The 25791-nt window shown below is 38.9% G+C and overlaps 2 protein-coding genes across 3 annotated transcripts in view; both read left to right on the plus strand.

Annotated features, from left to right (window-relative positions):
- The window catches only part of LOC131690732 (roundabout homolog 2-like), an 834482-nt gene that overhangs the window by 102365 nt on the left and 706326 nt on the right, over window positions 1–25791 (plus strand). The gene's annotated exons all lie outside the window — the stretch shown is intronic.
- Window positions 183–24149, plus strand: LOC131687009 (uncharacterized). The gene is made up of 3 exons (XM_058971045.1): window positions 183–997; window positions 1295–2241; window positions 23908–24149. Exons 1-3 carry the CDS (start codon window positions 183–185, stop codon window positions 24147–24149), a joined length of 2004 nt encoding a protein of 667 aa, XP_058827028.1.

The following is a 25791-nucleotide window of genomic DNA, read 5'->3' on the forward strand; positions in this document are numbered from 1 at the left end:
ATCGAAATATCGCGATTCTTAAAAAACTTGGTGAGCCAACAGACAGCTGGAGTACCATTTTGGTGTATCAACTAAGTCAGCGATTGGATCACGATACCCTCCGCGAATGGGAAAATCACGTAGCTCGAAATTCCATGGTCAAGGTTGAAGGTCAGCAAACCCATATGCCAAAATATAGCGACATGGTTACTTTTCTGCAGGGCCACGCACGAGTTCTGCAAGCTATTGCTCCTACCACCCAACTTCGCTCTCGTGATACAAAATTAAAGCCTCAACCTAATTTCTCGACTCTGCATGTCGCACAATCGTCAGCAAACGAATCAACGGTTACACGAAAATGTTTACAATGCGGAGGGGACCACCATCTGCATCAGTGCTACAAATTCCGCAAGCTTTCGCCCAGGCAGCGGTTCGAATTCGTGAAGCAACATCACCTATGCTTGAATTGCATGAAAACGTCAAATCATGGTTGCAAGGACTGTTCTTCAGATGGGTGTCGCAAATGTAAAAAACGTCATCACACACTCATTCATCTACCGCCGCTGGAACCTATTGATCAGACCAACAGCTCTATAACATCCACTTTCACTGGTCAAGCTGATTCCGCTCAAAATTTCACAACGCAACCCAGCACCATCTCGCCAAATTCGTACACAACATTGGTAGCAACCAATCAGTCTGTATTGGAGCCAGTTATATCCTCGATGCCTTCGTCTCAGTCACATACGAACCCACCCTCCGGTCTCGCGGCTCACTCGACGAAGCTTCCCAGCGAAACTGTTTTGCTGTCTACTGCACAGATCTACCTCGACGACTGTAACGGAGCGAAGGTCATTGCTCGAGTCTTACTGGATAGTTGTTCGCAGTTCAATCTCATGACGGAATCATTCCATAAGAAGCTGAAACTGCCTCTTTTACCAGAACACGTCAACCTTGGCGGCGTGGGTCAAATTGTGACATCAATTTCGAAGGCAGTTAAACCACAATTACCTCCCGGGTATCGGAATTTTCCAAAAATATGAAGTTCCTGATTCTTTCGACGATTTCATCCGAGCAACCGGTACAAGCAATATCTACGGTTGAATGGGATATCCCTAGTTGGATAACTTTGGCCGATCCAACATCACCTGCCGCTCCTTCAAAATACGATACTAGGCTGGATTGTTTCTGGAGAATGTTCGGATCGACAATCCAGCACTCCAGAGCATCATAGTTTTCACCTGACTCACAACCAACGTCTCGAGAAATTGGTGACACGATTTTGGGAATTGGACCAATGTTCTGCGAATTCTAGCTGGTCTCCCACAGAGAAGCAGTGCGAACGCCATTTCATAAATAATGTGACTCGCAATGAGCAGGGTAGATATGTTGTTCGCCTTCCAATGAAGCATGAGCTCTTACCTCGTCTACGAGACAATCGCTTCAACGCACAGCGTCGATTTTTAGCCCTTGAACGGAATCTTGACGCGAATCCTGCATTTCGGACACAGTACGAGGAATTTATTCACGAGTATCTGAGCTTAGGCCACATGCGGGAAGTTACATCGGAAGAAATGGCAGCCGAAAATCACGATCTCCCGCGATACTACCTGCCGCATCATGCAATCATTCGGCCTGAAAGCACCACCACAAAACTTCGAACTGTCTTCGATGCCTCCTGTAAGAGCTGCTCTGGACTTTCGCTGAACGACGTTTTATTTGCTGGGCCCATCATCCAAGATTCGCTGTTGTCCATCGCTCTACGCTTCCGTATACATGCTTTCGTAATCACTGGGGACATCGCAAAAATGTACCGCCAGATTCTCGTACATCCAGCAGATCAGCCGCTTCAACGAATCTTTTGGCGAGAAAAGCGGTCGGATTCGCTGAAAACGTATTCAAATTCTGCCCCGTTCCTCGCTACCCGAGTATTGCAGCAGCTCGCAGAGGATGAAAATGAACATTATCCTCTGGCAGCATCGGTTATCCAGAAGGATCTATATATGGACGATTTGCTCACGGGTCGCGACGATTTGGAAGAGCTAAAGATCCTTTGCAATCAGTTACAGCAGATCTTTGGGAATGCTGGGATGCAACTTCGTAAGATGTCCTCGAATCATCGAGAAATACTCAACTCTATCCCCGAGGAGTGTAGAGAAACAAAAACTCTCGTCGAATTCGACTCCGATGCTCCAATTAAAACCCTAGGTTTACTCTGGGAACCTTCGTCCGATTCAATCCTCTACAAGCTCCCAAAGTTTGGCAAGTGTGAAAGTTATACGAAACGAATCGTCCTTTCTCAAACATCTAGTTTTTTCGATCCTTTGAGACTTCTGGGTCCAGCTATTATAAAAGCAAAAATACTCAGTTGGCTTTCTAAGTCTTGTATATATATATATATATATATATATATATATATATATATATATATATATATATATATATATATATATATATATATATATATATATATATATATATATATATATATATATATATATATATATATATATATATATATATATATATATATATATATATATATATATATATATATATATATATATAAATCAAACGACTTGGTTTTGAATTATCCGACGTTTCGGCAGTTTTTGGCGGCCCTTTTCAAGGAAAATATCTGTCTGTCGCTAAAAAAAGCAACAGACAGATATTTTCCTTGAAGAAGGCCGCCAAAAACGGCCGAAACGTCGGATAATTCAAAACCAAGTCATTTGATTTATATATACAAGACTTAGAAAGCCAATCATTAAGCAGTTTTATAAAAAAAATCACAGGAATCGTGTAAATGGTAGTAATTTAAAAACAGAGAAGTCTAAAAGAAAGTCTCTTCGACACAGGAGAAGCAAGTGCGATGTGTTCTCTTTGATTTGTTGGAAGCAAGTGTTATGTTAAATTTAATGAGCTCGTCCAGATTTATAGTTTCTAGTTGTTTTAGTGATTTAGTGATGTTATCAATGTTACATTTAACAAAATTTACGTAAATTAGAAGATAAAGGAGGTTGTAAGTTAATAGAACTGAAGATCCTATTTATGCTTTTTAGAGAAATCATTAGTTTTTTTTGTACACATTTTACCTGTTAACACGCCAAATTATTGGTCTGCCTGTTGCCGTAGTTTCAAGGATCTAGTAGAAGAATTGCCTGGAAAAATCAGCCTGTCTAATGATATAAAAGGTATTAATTTCATAAAAATAGGATCAGTGAAAAATCTGAATCTTTAAATAGATACATAATTAGTTGTTTTCACTTGTTTGATAATATTGCCGAAAATAGTATTTGAAGTATTATCATTAAAATTGAAAATGTTATGAATTTGAGTTAAAAAGGAGTTGAATCGTTTCTCCGGAGTCGGAGGACAGGAGTTGGTGCGTAGTTGCTAATTTCTGGAAGTAGATCGGGAACATCTTATTCAGCTAGAAGAAGCGTAGACACGAAGATAGCTTGCGATGCGTGTCTACGATCTTCTAAAGTGTATACTGCCCATGATCGCATATCAGTCCCGTAAAGATAGGAAATCCCATAGAAAACGGAACAACTATGCGATCATGGGTAGTATAGTCCTAATAATCGATAACGGTCTTCGTATGGTGGCAGGTTAAGCGGATCGTTCCAAGGCAATTGGTGTGTCGCATACCGTATGAATCTGCGCGGGACAGCTTCAATTATTTGGCTCCAAGTTGCATGATGGGGGCATCCACCAAGACGACGTTTGTAAATTAATAATAAAAATCAAATTCAAAACCAATAATTCGTCGATTTACTATAGCCTTCCTTGTATGAGATAACATATTGTCTATTGCCTTAGTTTTGGAACTGTTTTCACTAAGTTTTTTTTCAAAAATCATTCAGTTTCCAGTGACTATCACAAGTCACCAGAATTAATACCTTTATGCAACAAGTTTCAAGCCCTCCCCGAAATAAAATCCTGGCCTGTCCGACTTGTCCCGGGCTCTTCTACCGTATCGATCTATAGTATTATAATTTATAATTGTTACCCGCTATTACCACAGATGCGCAACAATCCAATTTATTCGGGAAACCCGTACAACTCTCACATTTTCTAATATGTTGAAAATTCCAGAAGTTTAATTTCATTTTAACGCGATTTTTGCGAATCGAACAAACAAACTATAACAATTCCTATCACTTAACTTGCATCGACAAATATGTATTTTACTGCTACTTGTGACGTGTTCTTGATGATCTAGTCGATAAATTTTCCTGTGCTTCCATTGTACCTTGCTCTTACACCTTTCTTCGTCTCAGTTACCCGAGTAGTAACCATTTTGAACCTCCGCGAACCCATCGCAAACTAGTTTCATCTACCGAAATGGAAAAGCTGTAGTGAAACGATTACCCGAATTAACATTACAATTAACATTCACCGAGTTTGAACTTTGCCCCGGGTCCTACTCCCACGACCTTCCAGCTCCAATTGTGATCACGGTCGGTCTGGTTTACCATCGCCGCGTTCAGCACATGTGGTTGCATCATTAAAGGTTCTCCTTCGCCTTCGTCTTCGTGCCCCCACTGTTACGGAACATCAATCGTACATATCTTCCCCGTGCAGTCGTCTCTACGAGGAGTTTACACGAAACCGGGCTTCACTGTGTTGTGCTGTGGGTGTAGTCGGGCACATCTAAGCTTACGTTTAACTGTCACAAAAGAAGCCTCCGCACCACATCCACCGCTGCATCCACCCGGACAGTAGCGAAAGGGTACACGCGATTTACGAAAGGAGGAAAAATCAAGACAAACTTTTCCTCCGCCGCCGTTTATTTGTGCGGGTAGATGACACCGAACTTAAACATGTAGCTACACATACAGTTCATGGGCGGAAGATAGTTATGACACGAACTGTTCACCCTTTGCCCGACCACGCCACCAGGACCAAGATCCATGCCATTCAGTGTGTATGTATACAATTCCCCCCTCGAATCAGTCTCCCAGTTTGGTTGGAATGCTACTGCAACTAGGAGCCGCCGAAAAAAAAAGATCCCCAGCAAACTGGTGATTGGGGAGATAAAAGCTTGTTAAAAGTTGTTTGTACATACTTCTTTGTTACACACGCTGATGTTGTGAAGAAGTACTGCACGTTTGAGCGGACTGACAAACGAGCTCGCTGCTGCTGCTGCTGCTGGGCAAATTGTGAGCAGTTCGGTAAGTCTCCGGTCTTGTTTGGGGCTTGGCAGTGGGTACCGTTTTGTAAGTTATAATAGCCGAACGAAGAGTGTTCGTTCGTTTGCATCCTGCTATCCGTTGAGCATGTAGCAAATTATAGTAGGAAGTTTTATGGGTCATTTAAAAAGTTTATCATTGCTTTTGAATTTTCTTACATATATGAGCAAAGATTTGCAATCACTTCAAAACTCGTCGGTCTATTTGAGTCCTGTAGGAATGCGACTCATACACCATTGCACTTATAGGCATGTCTAGGTAGGGTTATGGAAAGGGGACATAGTTTTAATATAATAACCAAATTTGCTGCGACCATTTTTCAATCCTGAGCAAACGGAAAACCCATAATGGGACTATGCTCATGGTCCAAATTCACCCATGACAATATCATCGCTATGGTCCGGTAGATCCTATATAAAAGCTATATTTTGGTATATTTATGGTTTATTTGATATCATTTTATGGTATTTCGATGGGTTCCCATTGGCACGGACAATATTCATGACCTTTTTAATTTACTCAGGATATGTCTCTATTTTTCAAATTGTATGTAACATATAACAGAAAATCTCCAAACCGATTCACCAATAATTTAAAAAAAATAAATAATTAATTTTGTCTGTGCTAAAATATTCACAGACAAAATTAATTATGGAAATAGCGTTTCGACTTCGTCTCAACAAAATCCGATACTAACTTAGTGGCTAAGCTAGTGCTGGATTAACGCTAGCTCCAAAAAACGGTGAAACGGGGTGGAGGCATGGATTGACGTAAGGTTTGCCAGCCCGCGTCTGGTTCCAGGCATGGAATGGAGGGTAGATGAGGGCTACACCCATAGCGATCATTTAGCAATTCCAATCACTACGACATCGAAGCTTTCACCGCGGCCCTGGGACTGGAGGCCAACACCGACAGTCTAAGCGGGGATGCGCTGGTAGCTGTACTATCACGCGCGTGCGACGCCACTATGCCGAGAAAAACCCTGCCAAGAAACGTCAGATGCCCGGTATGCTGGTGGAGTGCCGAGATTGCAGCTCTATGATCAGCCTGCCTCAGAGCTAGACGTAGGATGCAAAGAGCTCGCACCGAGGATGCAAGAGAGAACCGCCGTGAAGTGCTTCGAGCTGCGAAATTGGCCCTCAACAAGGCCATTAAAAGCAGCAAGAGAGCGTGTTTCGCCAACCTGTGTGAGAGTGCCAACGCGAATCCGTGGGGTGGCGCCTACAGAATCGTGATGGCCAAGACCAAAGGAGGCTCTCCACCCCCAGAACGGTCTCCGGACCGGTTGGCGACGATTATCGAAGTACTCTTCCCATCTCGAACCACAAGCCCCTGGCCACCTACACCACGAGACAGTGTAGGCGCGGCCGAAATGGGGGCTCCGGTGACGAATGAAGAACTACTCGCAGTGGCTAATTCCCTAGCAATGAACAAAGCTCCAGGGCCAGATGGAGTTCCAAACAGCGCTCTCAAGCCAACGATCAAAGCGAACCCGAACATGTTCAGGCTAGCTATGCAGAGATGCCTTGACGAGTGCCGCTTCCCCGATAGATGGAAAAGGCAGAAATTGGTGCTGTTGCCGAAGCCCGGGAAGCCGCCAGGCGACCCATCGGTGTACAGACCAATCTGTCTGATCGACACGACTGGCAAACTGCTTGAGAGGATCATCCTCAACAGGCTAACCCCGTTCGCGGAAGGTACGGACGGTCTGTCAAGCAACCAGTTTGGCTTTTGGAAGGGTAAGTCCACAGTGGACGCTCTCAACTCAGTGATAAATACTGCCGATATAGCGATCCAACGGAAAAGGCGAGGCATTCGATACTGTGCGTTAGTGAAACTTGACGTGAAGAACGCATTCATCAGCGCAAGCTGGGATGCCATCGCGCTCTCGTTACACCGGCTTAACCTACCGGAAGGTGTGTACCGGATCCTGCAAAGTTACTTCCAGAACCGCGTACTGCTATACGAAACCGATACCGGTCAGAAAAGGGTTCCTATTACCGCCGGAGTCCCGCAGGGCTCGATCCTAGGCCCGGTATTATGGAACCTCATGTATGACGGGATTCTGAGACTGAAGTTCCCTCCTGGGGTCAAGATCGTCGGCTTTGCCGACCACGTAACCTTGGAGCTCTATGGGGAGTCAATCCCTGAGGTAGAACTAACCGCAGAACACGCGATCAACAAATCAGTTCAAGAAATTGTGACCTTTTGTTCATGAATTTATGACTGGTTTTTACGTGTACGATTTCATGGCTGGTTATGTTCAATATAATGGTGGAAATGTCCATTACATATTCAGTACGATTTGCACATACATACAATGGATCGACAGCCACGAACTGTCTTAGCTGAAACACTTGAGCGCAGCAGCGGACCCAGGAGGAGGGCTCGGGGACCCCGCCAAAAAGTTTAAACTTGTTAACTAATTTTAAATAAGTTTCAATTTTGAAGTAGTTTTCAAACTCAAAATCATTTCAAACCAAAATTTTCACTGGTTTCACAGACGTACTAGGGAAGTATATTTAGGAGGAACTAGGAAATTTTCTTCGAGGTGGGGGGGGGGGTGGTTTAATTGATGAGGGAAGGTGGGTTTAGGGAATTATGGTGTGTGATGGGGGGATAGACCGTGATTAGGTTAACGATGTTCAAATAGATTGCATTACCTTTCTATATGAGAAAGGCAAAAAATAAGGTGAACTTATAAATATGGGACATCACTTTTTTACTTAAGTTACCATAACAAACGAACAAAACGCACCAGGGCTTCTAAATTTCGAGAAACACCGTTGATTAAGCTTCAAAACAAACGCTAAAAAATGGGTGCAGTTTGTTTGAATACAAAAAAAGTTATTCTGAGAAATTAGGGTGATCGTATAAATGTGGGACACACTGTATTTTCCCAAACCAATGTCAAAATTTCAAGCAAAGTGGGCGGGGGTCTAAAATTGTCCAAATGATATGAAATTTGGCCTCTGAGTTTACTTTGCTATTTGTCACAATAGGAGACTTTTGAGATTTCAAAAATCAGTGTTTTTTGCAATGCTAAAATACGGTTGCGAGGGTGGCCAATGGGAGAGGGGGTTGATGAAAGGTGGAAGTGTTAGGGTAAGTGGGGGCGATACTACATCAAACTGCATATTATACATTCCATTTGAGACCTGTTTTGAGAAAATCGGTTCGGTCATCTCCGAGTAACCGATGCGCAATTGTTGGTCACACTCAGACATACACTCATATGAATGCACACCGAACTCAACGTTTCCGAATACGAATACACACCAAACTCAACCGTTTTCCGAACTCAACGAAGTGAGTCGAATGGTATAAAAGTGTCGGCGAACAATTTCAAGCAATTTGTAACTCATTTTAATTATTTTTGCATCGTTTATACATATATTGATTACCGGTTTATATGGAAATTTCGCATGTGGCCGCATACTTCAACCCGTAACACAGAAACCAAAACTCCGATTCACAGGAAATTTAATACCATTCAATAGGAATATTCTAGCTTGCATTTGAGACTGATTTTGTGAAAATCGAGTCAGACATTTCTGAGAAGCAGATGTGAATTCAACTCAGGACATAACATAACCACTTTCCCGAAGCTTCCGGTTCCGCCGAAGTTGTCCAATGTGGTCAACATGGATTTGATTGGGCATCCGTGAGCTGTAACTATAAATACAAACATTTTCGAACACATTTTATGAAGTTTTGCATCATTGCTGATTCAGATTTTATATGGGAATTTCATGCGCGACCCCACTCTTCAACCTGTAACTCCGAAACCGGAAGTCGGACTTAAATTAAATTCAATAGCAGCCTATGGGAACGTTGTTCCTTTCATTTGTGACTTGAGAGTTTGAAAAAATCGGTTCAGCTATTGCTGAGTAACCGTAGTTCTTATTTTTGATCACATACATACATACACACGCACAGACATTTGCTTAATTCGACGAACTGAATCGAATGGTATAAGAGACTCAGCCCTCCGGGCCTCGGTTAAAAAGTCGGTTTTCAGAGTGATTGCATAGCCTTTCTATACTGCCGTGATCCGCATAACAGTCCCATTTGCTATTGGGTTTCCTATGTAAGTGGGACTGTTATGCGTATGACGGCAGTATAGGAGAAAGGCAAAAATACAAATTAATTAATTTAATGAATAACAATAACAATAGCATCAGGATAGGAATCTATGACAATAGGTCGAAAGACAAAAGACCGAAGAGACCAAAGGTTGCAAGGTCGAAAGACAAAAGGCCGAAAAAACAAATATATCTATCTAAGACAAAAGTCCGATAAATTTGAAGTCAAAATTTTTATGCTTTCATTTTTTTGAAAAAAAAACTTTTCAAGGAACGAAAAATCGAATATGATAGCTAATATATTCATAAGTTAAATTTTAAAGGATGGGCAGTGTTCAAACAATGGTGAATTCGTATTTTGGAAAATATTATTTATGCATAGAAAAATGGTTTATAATATATTTAGAATCATCTTTTTCTCTGTAAATTTGTTTAGCAATATTATAAATAGAATTAAAAATGTCGCATACCAATCATAGTTACTTTCTCATTTTAAAGGAGAAGAATAAATGTGCATTGGAATAAATAAATGAATGAATGAATATAGAGGGGTTCCATGAGAAACTGGCCGACCGCAAAATATGACCATCGTCGATTCGAACGAATCTTTGCAGGTGTAACTTTAAAATGTTTCACAAGATCGCCTTGATGTCAAAGAGAAAGTTGCAGCAAAGTTTACGGGCCTTTTGAAAAACCTATCATTGTTGATGGAGAAACGCGAGTAACTTATGAAAAGGTCGTAATAAAACAAAATAATTGTGTTGTTAAAACAAAAGTTAAAATATCTCGAGAACTACCACATTTTAGAAAATTTTTGTTAAAAGAATTTCGATTTAAAATGGCGTTTAAAAGCATATTCAAAAAGAAAATTGTATTTTTGACTGCAAATAGTAAGAATTATAAAAAAATGTCAAAAGTTGTTGTTAGGAAAACTTTTTTATTGAAAGCTTCTCCAGGATCCAAATACACTAAAAAAGTTGCTTTTACGTCTTTAAAACGATAAACATTAAATTTTTGACATTTTTTGATGGGGTAACGCGAATAACTTTTAAAAAGAGCATAATTACACGAATTAATTGTTTTTGAAGGAGCAAAATTTCAAATATCTCGAAAACTATCGCATTTTGGAAGATTTTTGTTAAATGCATTTTGATTTTAAATGGTGCTTAGAATTATATTCTGTAATAGAATTACAATTTTGTATGTCTATTAGTATGAAATTTAAAAACATGTACGAAGTTATTGTTAGGAAAACTTTTTTACCGATTTTTTCTCCATCATGCAATCACATTCAAAATGTTTTTTTTCTCTTTAGGTTTTTGGTAACAAAATATAAAAAAATTAAAAAAAATGGGTTTTTTCGCAAATTTTTATCGTAAATTTTTGTTTTTTTGAAAAATGACACAACATTTTTTTCAGTGTATATTTTTTTTAGACAGAAGTAGTCATTCCCTGTAACTCGTTCTCAGATAATTTTGCTGTATAAAATACAGTAATTTAACAAACAATTTTTGAAATTCATACGCGTAGAAACGTTTACGCCCTTTTGAAAAGTTGCTGTTGAGTCAAAATAATCTTATTACCTGTAGAAAATATTTAGTCTTGCATGACGGTGAAACGTGTAAAGTTTCGTTGGAATCTAAGATGGTCGGTCACGATTTTAAAAATTTTCGGACGGATCTTCGTGGAATTCCTCATTAATTAATATATAAATATATAAATATATAAATATATAAATATATAAATATATAAATATATAAATATATAAATATATAAATATATAAATATATAAATATATAAATATATAAATGCAAAATAAATAAATCAATACTGCCGCCTAATGTGGACGCGTTACAACGCTTTACTTCGTATGCCGTCCAACGACACTCCGCTCAGTTGCACCCAAACTAATTTATAGTACCTGTGGTTGAGTAAATCGGGTGAACGAGTCGATCATAGGTTTGCTTGCAAGGGGCCGCCACTTCCGAGGGCAGTTCGGCGGTCACCTCATCCAGGGGATCCTCAGCGGCTTGGTGCTGCTTCGACTCCTTGGCCTCGGTTGTGCGGTTACACTGCTGGCTATGCGGTCAACTTTAAAGCAGTTCTTTACTTGATACTTGATGGGCAACAATTCGCTTCGTTGAATCTACGCCGAGTGAAGAATTCTCCTCCACTGAACCCGGTCCTGGGCCATTCTCTTCCAGTCACCCTGGATATTGGGTGCTTTTAGGTCTTCTTCCACTGCAAACAGCCATCGTGTACGCGGCCTGCCACGGAGTCGTCAGCCTCTTCCCGGTTCTCTACTGAATATTATCTTCGTCTGTCGTTCTTCCGGCATTCGTGCCACATGACCAGCCCACCGCAGCCTGCCGTTTTTTTATTAGCTTGACAATATCCACTGCTTTATATACTTGGTATAACTCGTGATTCATGCGACGCCGCCAGATGCCATTTTCTTCTTTACCGCCGAGTATTGTTCGCAGCACCTTACGTTCGAAGATACCGAACGCTCTACGATCAACATTCTTTAACGTCCACGTTTCATGGCCTACAAGGCAACCGGAACTATCAATGTCTTGTACAACGCGAATTTTGTCTTCGTCTGCAAACTACGGGACTTCAGCTGGCTACGAAGTCCGTAAAAAAGTCCTATTTGCAGCTGCAAGACGCCTTTTCACCTCGCGGGTAACATCATTATCGCACGTCACTAGAGTTCCAAGGTACTCAAATTCTTCCACTACTTCAAATTTATCACCACCTAACACCACTTCACCACCAACATCACTATTGCACCCACGTATTCTTCCATCTATCATGTACTTCGTCTTGCTGGTGTTGAATGTGAGACCAATTCTTGCTGTCTCCCTTTTAAAAGGCACGAATACCTTTTCCACGGCTCGGCGGTCGATTCCAATGATATCAATATCGTCCGCAAATCCTAGGAGCATATGTGACCGACTGACGATGGTACCGTTCCTTTGCACGCCTGCTCTCCTGATGGCACCTTCAAGAGCAATGTTGAACAACAAGTTTGACAGCGCATCACCCTGCTTCAATCCGTCTAAGGTTACGAAGGACGTCGAAATCTCATCCGCAACCCCAACACTTGATTTCGATCCATCCAGCGTTGCACGAATCAGCCTAATCAGTTTCGTCGGAAGACCATGTTCTACCGTTATCTGCCATAACTCGTTTCTTTTCACTGAATCGTACGCCGCTTTGAAATCAATAAACAGATGGTGTGTCTGCAAGTTGCGTTCCCGGAATTTATCTAGGATCTGTCGCAGGGTAAACATTTGATCCGTTGTTGATCGGCCTTCACGAAAACCACCTTGGTATTCGCCGACGAAAGACTCCTCCAACGGCCTCAATCTGTTGAACAGAATACGTGACATAATTTTGTACGCCGAATTGAGGAGCGATATTCCTCGATAATTGGCGAACTCCAGTCTGTGTCCCTTTTTGTATAAGGGACAAATGAGGCCCTATAGCCAGTCAGCAGGTAGTTCGTCTTCTTCCCATACCTTCAAATGCAGCTGCTCACTACCGTGTTTGAAAAGTTCGGCCGGGAGCTCGTCTTTTCCAGCAGCCTTACAGTTTTTCAGCTCTTTGATTGCCTTTTTCACATCGTCACTTATCCTTATTCTGTTCGTTGACGCGCTAAAATTCTTTCCATTCAACCATGTCTTGAAGTGCTCTCTCCACTTGGCTGCTACCATAGTTTTATCTGTCAGCAAGTTGCCTTCACGGTCATTGCACATGGCGGGAGACGGCGGTGTTTTTCTCCCTACGCCATTGACAGTTTCATAAAATTTCTGCATATCTTTTTGTTCCATACTGTTTTGCACCTCAGTAATGACGTTCTCCTCATACTGCTTTTTCTTTCTGCGGTAAATTCTTTTTTCGGCTCCTCTTGCTTCCTTATACCGCTCTCTGTTCTGCCGGGTACCAGACACTAACATCCGGCTTCTGGCAGCATTTTTCTCATTCGTCACTTTTTGGCACTCCTCATCGAACCAACCGTTTCTGGGTCGTATTTGAGCAGTACCTTTTACTTCTCGCGTTGCTGTGCTCACCGCTCCGTGTATTGACTCCTACAGATTGTTGAGGTTTTCGTCTACGTTGATTCCCATTATCCAGTATCTGGCGGTACTCGTCCGTCACACCTTCTGCTGAGAAGCGCTGGATATTGAAACGCAACGGTCGCTGAGTTATTGAGTTCGCTACGATTGATAACCGTGCTCGAATCTTACTGACAACGAGATAGTGATCAGAGTCGATGCTTGGTCCTCTGAAGATCCTCACATCTATAACATCCGAGAAGTGTCGGCCGTCTACCAGGACATGGTCTATTTGAATGCAAGTTTCGTTATTCGGGTGCATCCAGGTGTGCTTACGAATGTCTTTGCGTGCAAAGTAAGTGCTGCTGATGGCAATCCCTCTAGCTGCAGCAGTTCCACCAGTTTTTCTAAACATATTTTGTGTCCGGTACATTCGAGAAAAATTTAGGCTATTGGATATTTCAGTAGTATTTTCTGTAGAATTGCTTGCGACAGGCGGTCCAAATATTATGAGTTGTAACCCAAATCGCAAATCATCAATGAGAAAGGAATATAATTAGCAGACCAATCAGTGTATAACGAACAGCTCACGTTATAAAGAAGGACAAATACCAATAAAAATTAAAATTGTTATATTTGATCTTTTAAATTTTTATAATAAAATTTAAGTTCATGGTAGAATTTACTGTTTGTTTAACATTATATTAGTTAAAATAAGTATAACCAAGTAAATGTATAAAATATATCTATTGCTTAAGAATTAACATAGCTTTTCCCTGACTATTTTTAAATTTAGAAATTGTCAATGCGCATATTCGGTTCTACACCAAAAACAGCGCAGGTTTCAAAGTTGAGGGAATACTACTCGAAGATGAGTAGTAGCTTTGATGACGAATGACAGATAACCGACTCAAATTACCATGAAAAAGCACCTTTTGTCTTTCGACATTTTGTCCCTAAACATCAGGAAAGATAGTGTCTGAAGCTTTCTATAATGAATCTTATAGAAATTCATAGTATGGAAAAAAAACATAAAAAATATTCATGCCAACACATAGTTGTGTATGCGGCATTCCACGAGAAACAAGCATAAAACTTGAACTTCATCGATTTGAATAAAATGTTTTTCACTGGTAGCCAGATCATTTTGAATTACGAGCGATTTTTTAAAAGGACTTATTGTTCAATAATCGTACTTTATACAGCAAAACCATCTGGGAATAGGTGGTAAAAAACTTGAAACATTAATCAAAAATCAAACTTTAAAAAATTTAAATTAGGAAATCCCATATTTTAAAAGGAATTTTGATGTTGTTGTTAGGTTATTGATAGCTTCTCCATGATGAAAGTAGCTATCAATAAACAGCCTAACAACAACTTTGAACATCCATTCTACTTGCAATTAAAAGAACTATCAAATGTAGTACCTAGTTGAATCACATGTGTATTGTTTTCTTATAGCTTTTGAACGGTTGACACTATCGCCTTAGTGTCAAAAGGATGTAGGTCGGCAAATCTGAACCGATAAAAGTCATCTGAAACGGTGCGATTACAGGATTTGGTTCTATAATTCGCTATGGATACTATGACTTATAAGTCGATACCTTCACTGAAGGGTCCATGTATCTGTCAACCCCGTACTCCAACAGATGCTCGCATTTCGAATTATCGCCGTTGACAACATCGTCTATCTCAACTTCATGAGACGGCATGTTGACACAGTGTTGATTCATAGTTATGCAAGTTATAACCAATCTCATTTGTCTGCGTGACAGACTGGTCGCCAAAACTGTAAGTTTGTCTAAATGAACCCTTGTGATTTTGGTACCCACCGGGCATTGTTGCGTCCTGTAAAATCTGCAGAAGGTTAAGTGATTTTTTGAATCTACCGTCCGATCGGGATCGAAGGGCTCGACTACGGGTTTGCTCAGGAACACAAATTGTGTCTCCATTTTTTGAAGCTAGTGTCAATCGGGCACTAGCTTAGTCCTGCCACTAAGATAGTGTCAGATTCTGATGGGACGAAGTCGAAACGTAAATTCCATAACTAATTTATTTGAATAGTGAAAAGTCAGGCAATATTTCTTTATCGTTTCACGCGGACACACGACACAACATAGGCAGTAAAAATGATGTTTGCTGTTTCGATAATTCTGATTAAATTTGTTAGACTCCATTTCCCCTCAAAAGAGTGCTTCTAATTTGTTGTTAAATATTTATTACTTCATTCTAAAACTCAATTTAATCTGCTCCCCTCTCCATTTCGCTAATTCATTTGTTTCTGTAAATTGATAAACGACTCCACCATTATTGCACCGTCATCATCGTCCTCATCACTATCAATGTATGAACATTGAATAGAGGCACAACTGATGCGAGAAAATTGGTCGAATCAGCCGTCATCGCCATCCGCGCTGGTAACAACAGCAACAACAACCAGCGGCTGTAATTGATTTCATAAATGAAATTTATACTTCAAAAGAAAGTGATACCTCCCGCCCTCCTTCGCGCTGTCCTATGTAGTACCAGCGTCGAATTAGTGCCAGCAAGGGGAAAAAAGGCCGGAGACCGGCCGATATTAAAAACGATATATCACACAAACAACAAACACCGAGGATGAACTACGCAGACACTGACTCGGCCCGGGAAATGCAACACATTGCATTTTGGTTGAACGGTTTAATTATGATATTCAATAAACTTGTTCACTGGACTGAGAATGAGAAGCAAAATTGAAGGGGACCAACAAAACAGAAATGAGGGCACTGCGGCGCGCCGTTTCTGTGTCAGTCCCGCAGTGAAAAGGGCGGGATGTGCAAATTTTCGACCAGGCGTCTCCGCGCCTGTTTTTTTCCTTCTTCTTGTTTCAATCTATTTTGAAGCACCATATGAAAGCGACATGTTATTAATGGGTGATGGTTGACATTTATTCGCATAAACATGTCTCTTTGTCTTCGCGTGGAGCGTGACCCTTCCCCTTTCGCTATGCATGCATATGCTACTGTGCAGAGTTCCACACTTATTCCGGTTCGTATTCGGCTCATATCCGCGCGCGCGAACCAGTGTCTGCAGTTTGTTAGATGCACGCCTGATTTCCGAGAAGTCATTTAGATCAATTATGGTTCGGGATGCTGCTGCTGCTGCTGCTGGTGCCCTAGTGCCGCTGTGTGTTATGCTGGGACTGCTGTTGGCTGCTACCGACACTTGTTCCCTGCTGTGCTCCAGCCGTCATATTTTTGCTTTGCTGATGACATTGAGAGTTGCTACCGGCTGGCGGTGGGTTAGTTGGTTGGTTGGCTAGCTGCCGGGCTGATGATGATGGTGATGATGATGATGATGATGATGATCATGCGACCCAGTGAATTATGCTCACTATAAAATATGTGCCATTTGCAATACGGGTGGTGACCAAGGGACCACCAGGCAGCGGCATCACTTTGAGTGTGACGAGCACGTCTCGTTCAGTAGTGAGACTGACTCTGACTTATGGCTGCTGCTGCTGTTGCTACTGCTGCGTTATGACAGGCGTGGTAATGGCAGATGGGACGATTTTTTCTGAGCTGCGATTTAGGTTAGGGATACCACTGTTCAGGATGCCTAGCGACAGGTTTTAATGCAATTTATGGGAAAATAATTGCGAGCTTTGATTATACCAACAGCATGACGCCATTAGGCTTTAATTCATTTAATCACTTTTTATTCTTTGCACAATTCCACTAATCACCGTTTTTCTTTTCTGTTTGTAGGTGCGTATCAACACAACGACTGCTGAGGATGTAATTTTGTAACAGATGCACATATGGTGAGTGATGCGTTAAATTCTAGAGCAACCATCGTAGGAGGCGATGCAAAGACATTTTACCAACATCCAGGGCTTGGCCTGGTTTGGTATTGCCAACGATGGTTTGAAATCTGTTTTTTTTTGGCAAACACATGTGGACGAACTTTGCTGAAAAAGACGTTACAGCATAGCTGACCTGGCGCAAGCTACCCGAAACGATTTTGATTGATGATAGGAATGCATGATCTATCATTTGAGATGAATGGTGTACCTTATTGTTTAGAAGTCTTCGATGATCGGAGTAAAGGATCTACAGAATAGCGAATCTAGTACTCTAACAAATGCTCGCCTTTCAATCTTTTTCCGATGGCGACACCGTCGATCTCAACTTCGCGAGGCGGAACACTTGTGAGGTTCACCGTAACATAGTGGTCCTCGAGAAATGTAGATGTTGAAAGAATGGGTAAACTTAATCAATTTTTTTTCATTCCGATATTGTTCTTCCTTCCTGTTATTTTTCCACGACGAATTTTACACTCAGATCGACGAACTATTTTAAATTGAACAGCTGCTAGTCGAATTTTTAGCGAATTGTCTTGTATCTTATTTAATCCATTTTTTCTCTTTCGGGAGTAAATTTTGCATAGTACCAGGTGTTTGGTTACCAAGCTACAAAATTCGGTTTCGGTTTCTTATCATAAACCAGAGCTCCGGTAGCTGCTTTCCGTGGCATCATTCGGGAGCAGCCAGGTATTCACACAAGGTCTATTATTGTTTATATTTATCTTTTACCTAGTCCCAAGTTTGTGCTAGTTACTAATGATAATAATTCTAAACCCAAAAATCGTTTTTTTATTTAACTCATCTTGTTTATTTTTCATTCGAAAGTTTATTTATTTCACTTTTATCAGAGTATTCGTATTACCTATTGAAGATGTTCTTAAACTACTTATATACCACAATATTGCAAAAAATAGAGTTGCTTCAAATTTGGCCTTGAAATTATTCAGAACATGTCTGCGATTCTGTCTTGTTTTTGTATTCAAATGGATTTCAAAAATTGAATTCAAATCGTTTTAAACTGTATTTTTAATCCCGAACATTTCGTACCCTCTTTTTTTCTTTTCTTCTTTGTGTTTTTTACTCTTTTCTATTTTCCGTGTTGCCATTCATTTGTTTCTACTTCTCTTATTTATCCGTTTTCATTTCTAGTTATTTTCACAATTTCATCCTTTGTTTTTATCATTTTCGTTCTTGGTATTCCTTTGCATAAATCTAATCTCCGTTTTCATATTTTTCTGCTCCGGTTTTCTCTTTCCTTTTTAAATTCTTCTTACTCTTTTACGCCCATTGTATGATTTTCGTCTCATTTTGCTCTCTTCATTTTTCGTCTTATTTTTCAAAATTTCAATCGTTTTTGTGCCGTTTTACTTTTTATTTTCACTTTTTACTATTTACCTATTTTTATTTTCATTTTCGTTGCCTATTTTTATTTCTCTTCTGTATTTCAATTTCACTATTTCGTTCTAGAAAAAAAAGGAAGAAAAGGGAAATAAAAAAATTGTTTCCCTTTTCTTTCTTTTTTTCTATTTTGTACCCAATATTTTTTAATTTTTCTTTGTTTTACACCTTCTGTTTCCATTTCTCTATTTTCTTTAGCTGTTAACTGCTTGCAATTTCATTTCTTTAAGGTTTTCTATCATTTTGCCATTTAATGTTTTTTCTTGCTACTTTTCTGATTTCCCTTATTCTTTTCACATTTCATTTTCCATATTTTAATTCATTTTTCGATTCTGCCTTTCTTTATTTTTCTCTTGTCCTGTCACTCTCGTACTTTTTCGGTTTCGCTTTTGATTTTACTCCTCCTAGGGATAAATTCCTTTCTCTTTAAATTTTTTCTTCGTTTGCAGTTTTAGACATTTTTGACCACTTTAATCTCTTTAATCATTTTTATTTCTTTTTTTTTGTTATTGTGGTTTTTTTTTCACTTTTTCCACCTCTCTTATTATATTACTACGTTTTTCTGGATTCTTTCATTTTTCTCTTTTTTCGTTTCTATTTTCCTGATTGTTTCTCTCCTTTTCCTATTTTTTTCTCTACTGCTTTCTATTTTCTTTCAAATATATCTTACTTTTTCTTAGTCTTTTTCTTCACTTTTCATCAATTTGTCGATAAATAGATCTTTAGTATTGTGTTCTAATTGACTTATGAAAGCCTGAAAATTTTGAAAGTAGGTTATTTCTTTTCATGTTTGATTTTTTCCTTGTCCTTTTTGTATTTTTTTGATTTTCTTTTTCCCTTTGTTCATTTTCCGTGTTCCAGTTACTTTCTCCCCACAATTTCAGTCTTTTTTTTATTTATCTTCGTTTTTCATTATTTTTTCTCATTTATTTTATTCTGTATATTATGTTTTTTCCCGGATTTCCACTTTTGTTAATTAAACATGGATAACATGGGGAAACATTAAGAAGAAAGGATAGAAAAGGAAAAAGGAAATAAAAGAAAAAACAAAAAGGTGAATAAATGAATTAATAATGAAGATACCAAATAAATTAAGAAACGTACTTAACCTTTTCTTAGTTTATCTTGAATCTTATTTATTCTTTTATTTATTTTTTTTCAATTTCTACTTTCTTTTCCTTTTCTATTTATTCTTCTTTACGTTTTCCCCATGTTATCCATGTTTAATTGAGTTAGATTATTTTCATTATTGCAATTACCTGCTTCGTTTTTTTCTTTGTTTTCTTTTCTCTTCCTGTTTTTCTTTCTTATTTACCGTTTTACTGCTGTACTTTTTCAATTTGGCTATCATGTTTTTCCTTTTTTAGTTTCATCTTTCATTTTATCGTTTTCGTTTTAAATTTTCTACTATTTCAAATACGCCAAACTACCAATTTGGCTAACCGTTTTTGGGCAATCGGTGTAAATACATTTAATGTTAATGACCGGTTTTCACTACCGGCGCCTTTCACTCTGCCGCAGTCCAAAATACTAGAGTAGGATGGGCGGTCATAGCGTAGTTGTTAAATCGATTTACATGTACACAGCTAACCTGAGTACGATTCTTAAATCCACACATAGTATTGGAGATTTATCTAGCCTGAAAAAGCGGCGAATGACCCTAAGGTTAAAACCTCTATAATCGAAACAAAATCGAGAATTGGAAAGTTATTGTCTTTTGCATCGCGTGAAAATACAGCAATTTTTTGCATTATTTTGTATTCAGTTGTTTTTATTTAATTTGATTTAATTTTATTTCCAAAATGGAAACATTTTGATTTTTTTTGATTTTTTTTTCTTTTTTCTTTCACATATTTCAAGGAAATCTTCATTTTTTATTTTATTTTTCGTTGCTCTATTGTCGCATTCTTGTATTTCTTTATTTTTTATGTTTAAGGTTATTCTGTTCTTCGTTGATTTGTTATTTATCCTTTTTTTGGTTGCCCTATGTCTTTTTCTATTTGTTTGTTCTCATTTTATTTCCTATTTTTGTGTTTTTTTTTAATTTTACGTTTTCCTATTTTTTTAACATTGATTTTATTATTTTCATTTTTTACTTCCTTTTCACGGTTTGATCTAGAACGGTATTTGTTTTTCTTGTATTTTTGTCCGTCCTTCTTTGATTCCTTCTTTCACAAGTATAACTTTTCAGTGCGTACTATTATTTTTTTCTATTTTTACTTTTTTCTACTCTTTATTTTTTTATTTTTCATTTTATTTGTTTTATTTCAACCTGCTGTCATTTCCTTTGTTTCTTTTTTAAGTTCTTTCTTTTTCTTATTTTTTGATCATCTTTACTTATCGTTAATCTTTTTTCGTTTTTAATTGTTTTTCTTGTACCTTTTGTCTTCCTTTTTGACATTTTTCCTATTCGCCATCCAATTTTCGTGTTGTTTTTGCTTTTGTTTCTCTTTCCTTAATTATTGTTGTTATTATCTTTCTTCACTTTTCCTGCTGTTTATTGTTTTTGGCATTTTCTATATCATTAGTTTTCTTTTAACCTGCTGCCTTTTCTTTGCTCTCTTTCTGTTTCATTTTGTACCTTTCTTTCCACTTATTTTTTGATTACATTTATTTATGGTTCATCTTTTTGCGATTTTATTTGTTTTCTTTTGACCGGTTGTCTTCCTTTTGACATTTGTTATGTCTTCTCCTATCTTATTCGCTATGAAATTTTCCTATTGTTTAATGTCTTTTTTCTTCTTTACTTTTGGTGTTTCTTTCTTTTCCCTTGCTCCATTGCCTATTTTCATTCAACAATTTTCGGTTATATCTCGTGACACGTTTCATTTCTTTGAACAGATTTTTGCATATTTTTTTTCTTTCTTCCTTTCATTTGTTTCTATTTTCTTTAGTTTTATTCTTGCGCTTCTGTTTATTTACCGATTGTTTGTCATTGTGTGTTGTGTATTGAATTTTCCACCCACAGTTTTTATTCTTTTTTCGATATTGTGTTTTCTTGTTTACTCTTCCTTCTCTTTTAATGCTTTTCATTTACTTTTTCACTTTTCATATTCTTTTCTATTTCCTTTACATTTTTAATTTTTACTTTTTCTGTGTTAACCGTTTTTATTAATTGACAATTGAGCCAATTCACAATTGTCAGTTTTCAACCTACTTGATTTAATTTTTAATTTTTGTTTATCGTGCTTTTAGTATACTTTTACATTTGTATATATTGTTTGTTTTCATTTCTCTTTTCCTGTTTGATTTTCTTTCAAATTTTTCTTCCTCCCATTTTATTGTCTTTTTACGTTTTTCTGTTTCTCCGAATTTTTCTATGCCTTTTAATTTGTCTCTTTATTTTTATTTCCATTTTCCTTAATCAGGTGGTGATCTCTTGTGTTCTCTTAGCAATTAACTTTTAGGATTCTTTTGAATTAACGTGACAGATAACGAAGAAATTACAAAAAAGACCAAGGCTTGTTCTCTTAAGAGTTGAACTCTTTTCTATATGAACCTATCATATGACTGAAGACCCATTTTAAGTAGTTAAAATTTTATACCAGAAATATGGAATTTTTATAATATTCCGCAACACAGTTATTTCCAATTTTTTATAGGTTCTTATAGAAAATATATTAATTGAAATTATATTATTTTGAATAAGAATTACCAGTTGAACTTTCCTACTAATTAAGTACAGTAGCGAGTTGCATCACTGAATAACTCTAAACTCCGCCATGTTGTGAGATTATTCAACGCAAACTTTTTTTGAGATTTTCAAATGTATATACATATACATAAATTCACAAAAGGCTCAAAAACAACTCCTTTTACACTACCACCACCTTGATTATCTCTTTGCCCTGTACTTATTCACTTTTTCCCATTTCATCTACATATTTGGTCTTTTTATATTTTTTCACATTTTTCATTTTTTTTCTTATTTTCTTTTTTTGTTTTCCTTTGTTATGTTTACCGTTTCTCTATTTTTTATTTACTTTTTTTCGATTTACTTGCCATCGGATTTTTTTTTCTTTCGCTAAATTTCCTATTTTAGTGTGCTCTTATTGTTTCATGTCTTTATACCTTTTACTTTTTACCTTTTCTGATTTATTATTTTTCATAGTCGTGTTTTTGTTTTTATTTTGATGCTATTCATTTCGCTTCTTTACTATTATTCTGTTTGTCACTCCTACAATTTCTATTCCATTTTCGCCTTCTTGTTTCTTCCTTTTTTAGTTAGTGATCTTTTCATTACTTTTTATCTGTATCACCTTTCCTTTTTTGTACTCAATACTTCTTTTATCGTTTTTATTTTGATCTTAGTTTAGTTTTTTTTCCCATTTTTATCAATTCACTTTGTTTCTTTCTTCTACCGCTTTAATTATTTTATGTTTTCTTACTAACGTTATTCATCCTTTCTCTTTCTTTGGACTTTATTCTTCATTTATTTATTTGTTTCCAATCTAATACTGTTTTCCCTTATTTATATTTTTTTCTTTATTTTCATTTTGTTCCTTCTTATATCTTTTTTCATTTTCCATATTTTTGCTTACTTTTCCTTCTGCTTCATCTTATTTTTTCATATTCGTATTCTTTCTACCTATTTTCTTTATCGTTTTTATTAATTTAGGATTACATGTTCTTTTTTTTCATTTTTAGAATTTGTTATTCGTTTTGTTTTTCAATCGTTCAACAACAACGAAAACGAAAAAATCTGCTTTGATGTTTCTGCTCCTTTTTTATTAACGACTACTTAAGTCAATTTTAACTATTGTAATGGCTTTTAATTAGTAATAGACTGGAAGGTGAAGTACATTTTTCAATATCTAAAGCCACTGTACTCAAGAAAGAGCAAGGTGTTGAACGAAGAAAGATTAGGGAAGCGCGGAATAGGGTCATATGAACAAGCTTAGAGTTTCCTGGCAACTTAACCTTTTGTCTTCTACCGCAGGAGTCCGAATATTTTGTCATTTAAAATGCAAATCACCTGAGTCTGCGGTATGTCGCTTTTGTGTTTCTCCGGAATGACCTTCCCAGAAAGTTGAAATCAAGCTTAGTTAAAAGCGCAGGGAAATCTATGTTGGCTGTAAAAAGTCGAAGGTGAAGAGTCGTTGTAGAAAAATTCGCCTATTTCGCAGCGTAGGGAGTTTGCTATGGAGGTAGCAGGAATCAATTTTGCCAAGGGCAATCAACGAAGGGCAAACTTGATGAAACTCTTCTGTGCCCGTTCGAGACGATGTGATACGGGGCCGAAACGGAATAACTCCATATTCTCGAATACTGCATACCAGTGCGATATATAAAGATTTTAGACAGCAAACATCATTTAAATCACGTTCCCCTGTATGCCGCAGTGTCCGGGGATCCAGCAGATGGTAGTGAAGGGTTCAGTTTCGAGTTCGATGGCCTGGATGAAGTGTTGACGAAATTGGTGGTTCTGGAGTGCGTGGAGCACCACGAATCCTCGGGTTTTTGGGCCTGGACCTGGGCGATGGCTGCTGCTTTGGCAGAGAACACCAAGCATTCAGGCGGAAGCCGGAGAGGAAAGCCGTTTTGGCCGTTGCTAATTCCGACTCCCACTTCTCCGTCGGTGTAGATGCGTGTATGGTTGGGGAAGCGACGCTGTATGAGCTGATTATAAGTTCCCCGAGCAATTTCGGGGGCTCCTTGGAGCTTGGAGGGTCTTTGGTGGGGATGTGTCGATGTCGATGAGGGGGGAGGGAGTTGAACGTTCCACGGCCGGGGCCATATCCGGTGTAGTCGGGTGATTAGGAGTAGGCGGGCTCCAGTGGAGTTCGTATACACTTCCCGGGCTGTTTGCAACGTTGAGGACTCGTCGATTCCATAAGTCTCGAGAACACCCAGTGCACGACGAAGGAATACGAGAGCGATTCCCGATGGGACGTAGAACAGAGGTGAGTGTAGAAACTTTTGGTAATGGAGAGCCGGAAGCCGACTGCGGTTGCCCACTTGAGAATTTGATGCGAGTTCTGCCCTTGGTTCTTCCCGTCACAACTAGTACTTTGTTGTCGGCGTAGACAAAGATAAATACCCCTTTGGGAAGAGTGGCAAATATCGAGTTCAGACTGATAAGGAAGAGAGTGACCGCCAGGACAGAGCCCTGGGGTACTACCTTTTCCTTGATGTACATTCTGGACTCGCTGGCGCCGATTTCGACCCGGGATTTGCGGTTTTGTAGAAAGCGTTGGATATATGGAGAATTGAATTCCCCAGTTGTCAGAGTATGCCCTCGCGCCATACAGTATTGTACGCCTTGTCTATATCAAGCGCGGCGATGTCTGTGTGTAGACCGTCCTTTTTGGGCTGCTCGAGTGTCTCTCCCAGGGATGACAGGTACGATCCGATGCTTTTCCCTTTTTGGAAGGCGTTGTTCCAGAATGTTGGTTAATCTTCTGTTGTCCATTCGCTCGAGAGTTTTACCAATACAGTAGAGTAAGGTGATGAGCCGGAAATATTTGGCTTTGCGAGTTCCCTGGACCCTTTTGGGTATCGGGATAATCAGGGCCATTTGCCTCGAATCCAGGAGGGATTTCTCAGCCCTCCCAGATTCGGTGGTAAGGGTTTGGAGTAAGGATCTTTTTCCGGATGGTGGCAGGCTTCTGAGTAGTGGGTAGTCAATGTTGTCAATTCCGGTGGCTTTTCCTTTCCCCTGGCTGAGGACGTCGGTGAGCCGATTCGGAGAAGAGCTGGTTCCATTCTGGCGAAGAACCTGGGGGGCATGTTACGGGCCTGGCCTCAAGTAGGTTTTTTCCGACCTGAAGCTCGGGGGAGAGCATGGCGGTTGCGGAAAACGAGGAGGCCAGTTCATCGGCTATCTCGCGGGGTTCTATGCTTGCGGTGCCTCTAATGTCGGGCGAGAATACAGTATTTCGCCTCTTTCCACTGACTGCATTTACTCAGCATCAGATTTCTTCCGTTGACGAGTCGGAATGGATTCCGTCTAGGAAGCACAAGAGGAAAAACTTTTCGCATTTGAGCGCACAGAATAAACTCATGAAACAAAATAGCACAGTCGAAGTAATTTTGAGCAACATTAGATTTCCATGATAGAGTAATAAAACTCAGTTAGAAACCGAACCAGAAGCAGCTTGAAATGAAAACCCACAATAAACGTTCCCATCCCATCGCTTGGTGTCGTCGATTAGTGGCTAATAGAAGGGAAGGGATAAAAGTGCGTGATTCGAGCTTCTTCTTTTTTCCGCACTATTGCCATAAGC

Source organism: Topomyia yanbarensis, chromosome 3 (genome assembly GCF_030247195.1).
Source record: "Topomyia yanbarensis strain Yona2022 chromosome 3, ASM3024719v1, whole genome shotgun sequence".
Taxonomy (NCBI): Eukaryota; Metazoa; Arthropoda; class Insecta; order Diptera; family Culicidae; genus Topomyia; species Topomyia yanbarensis.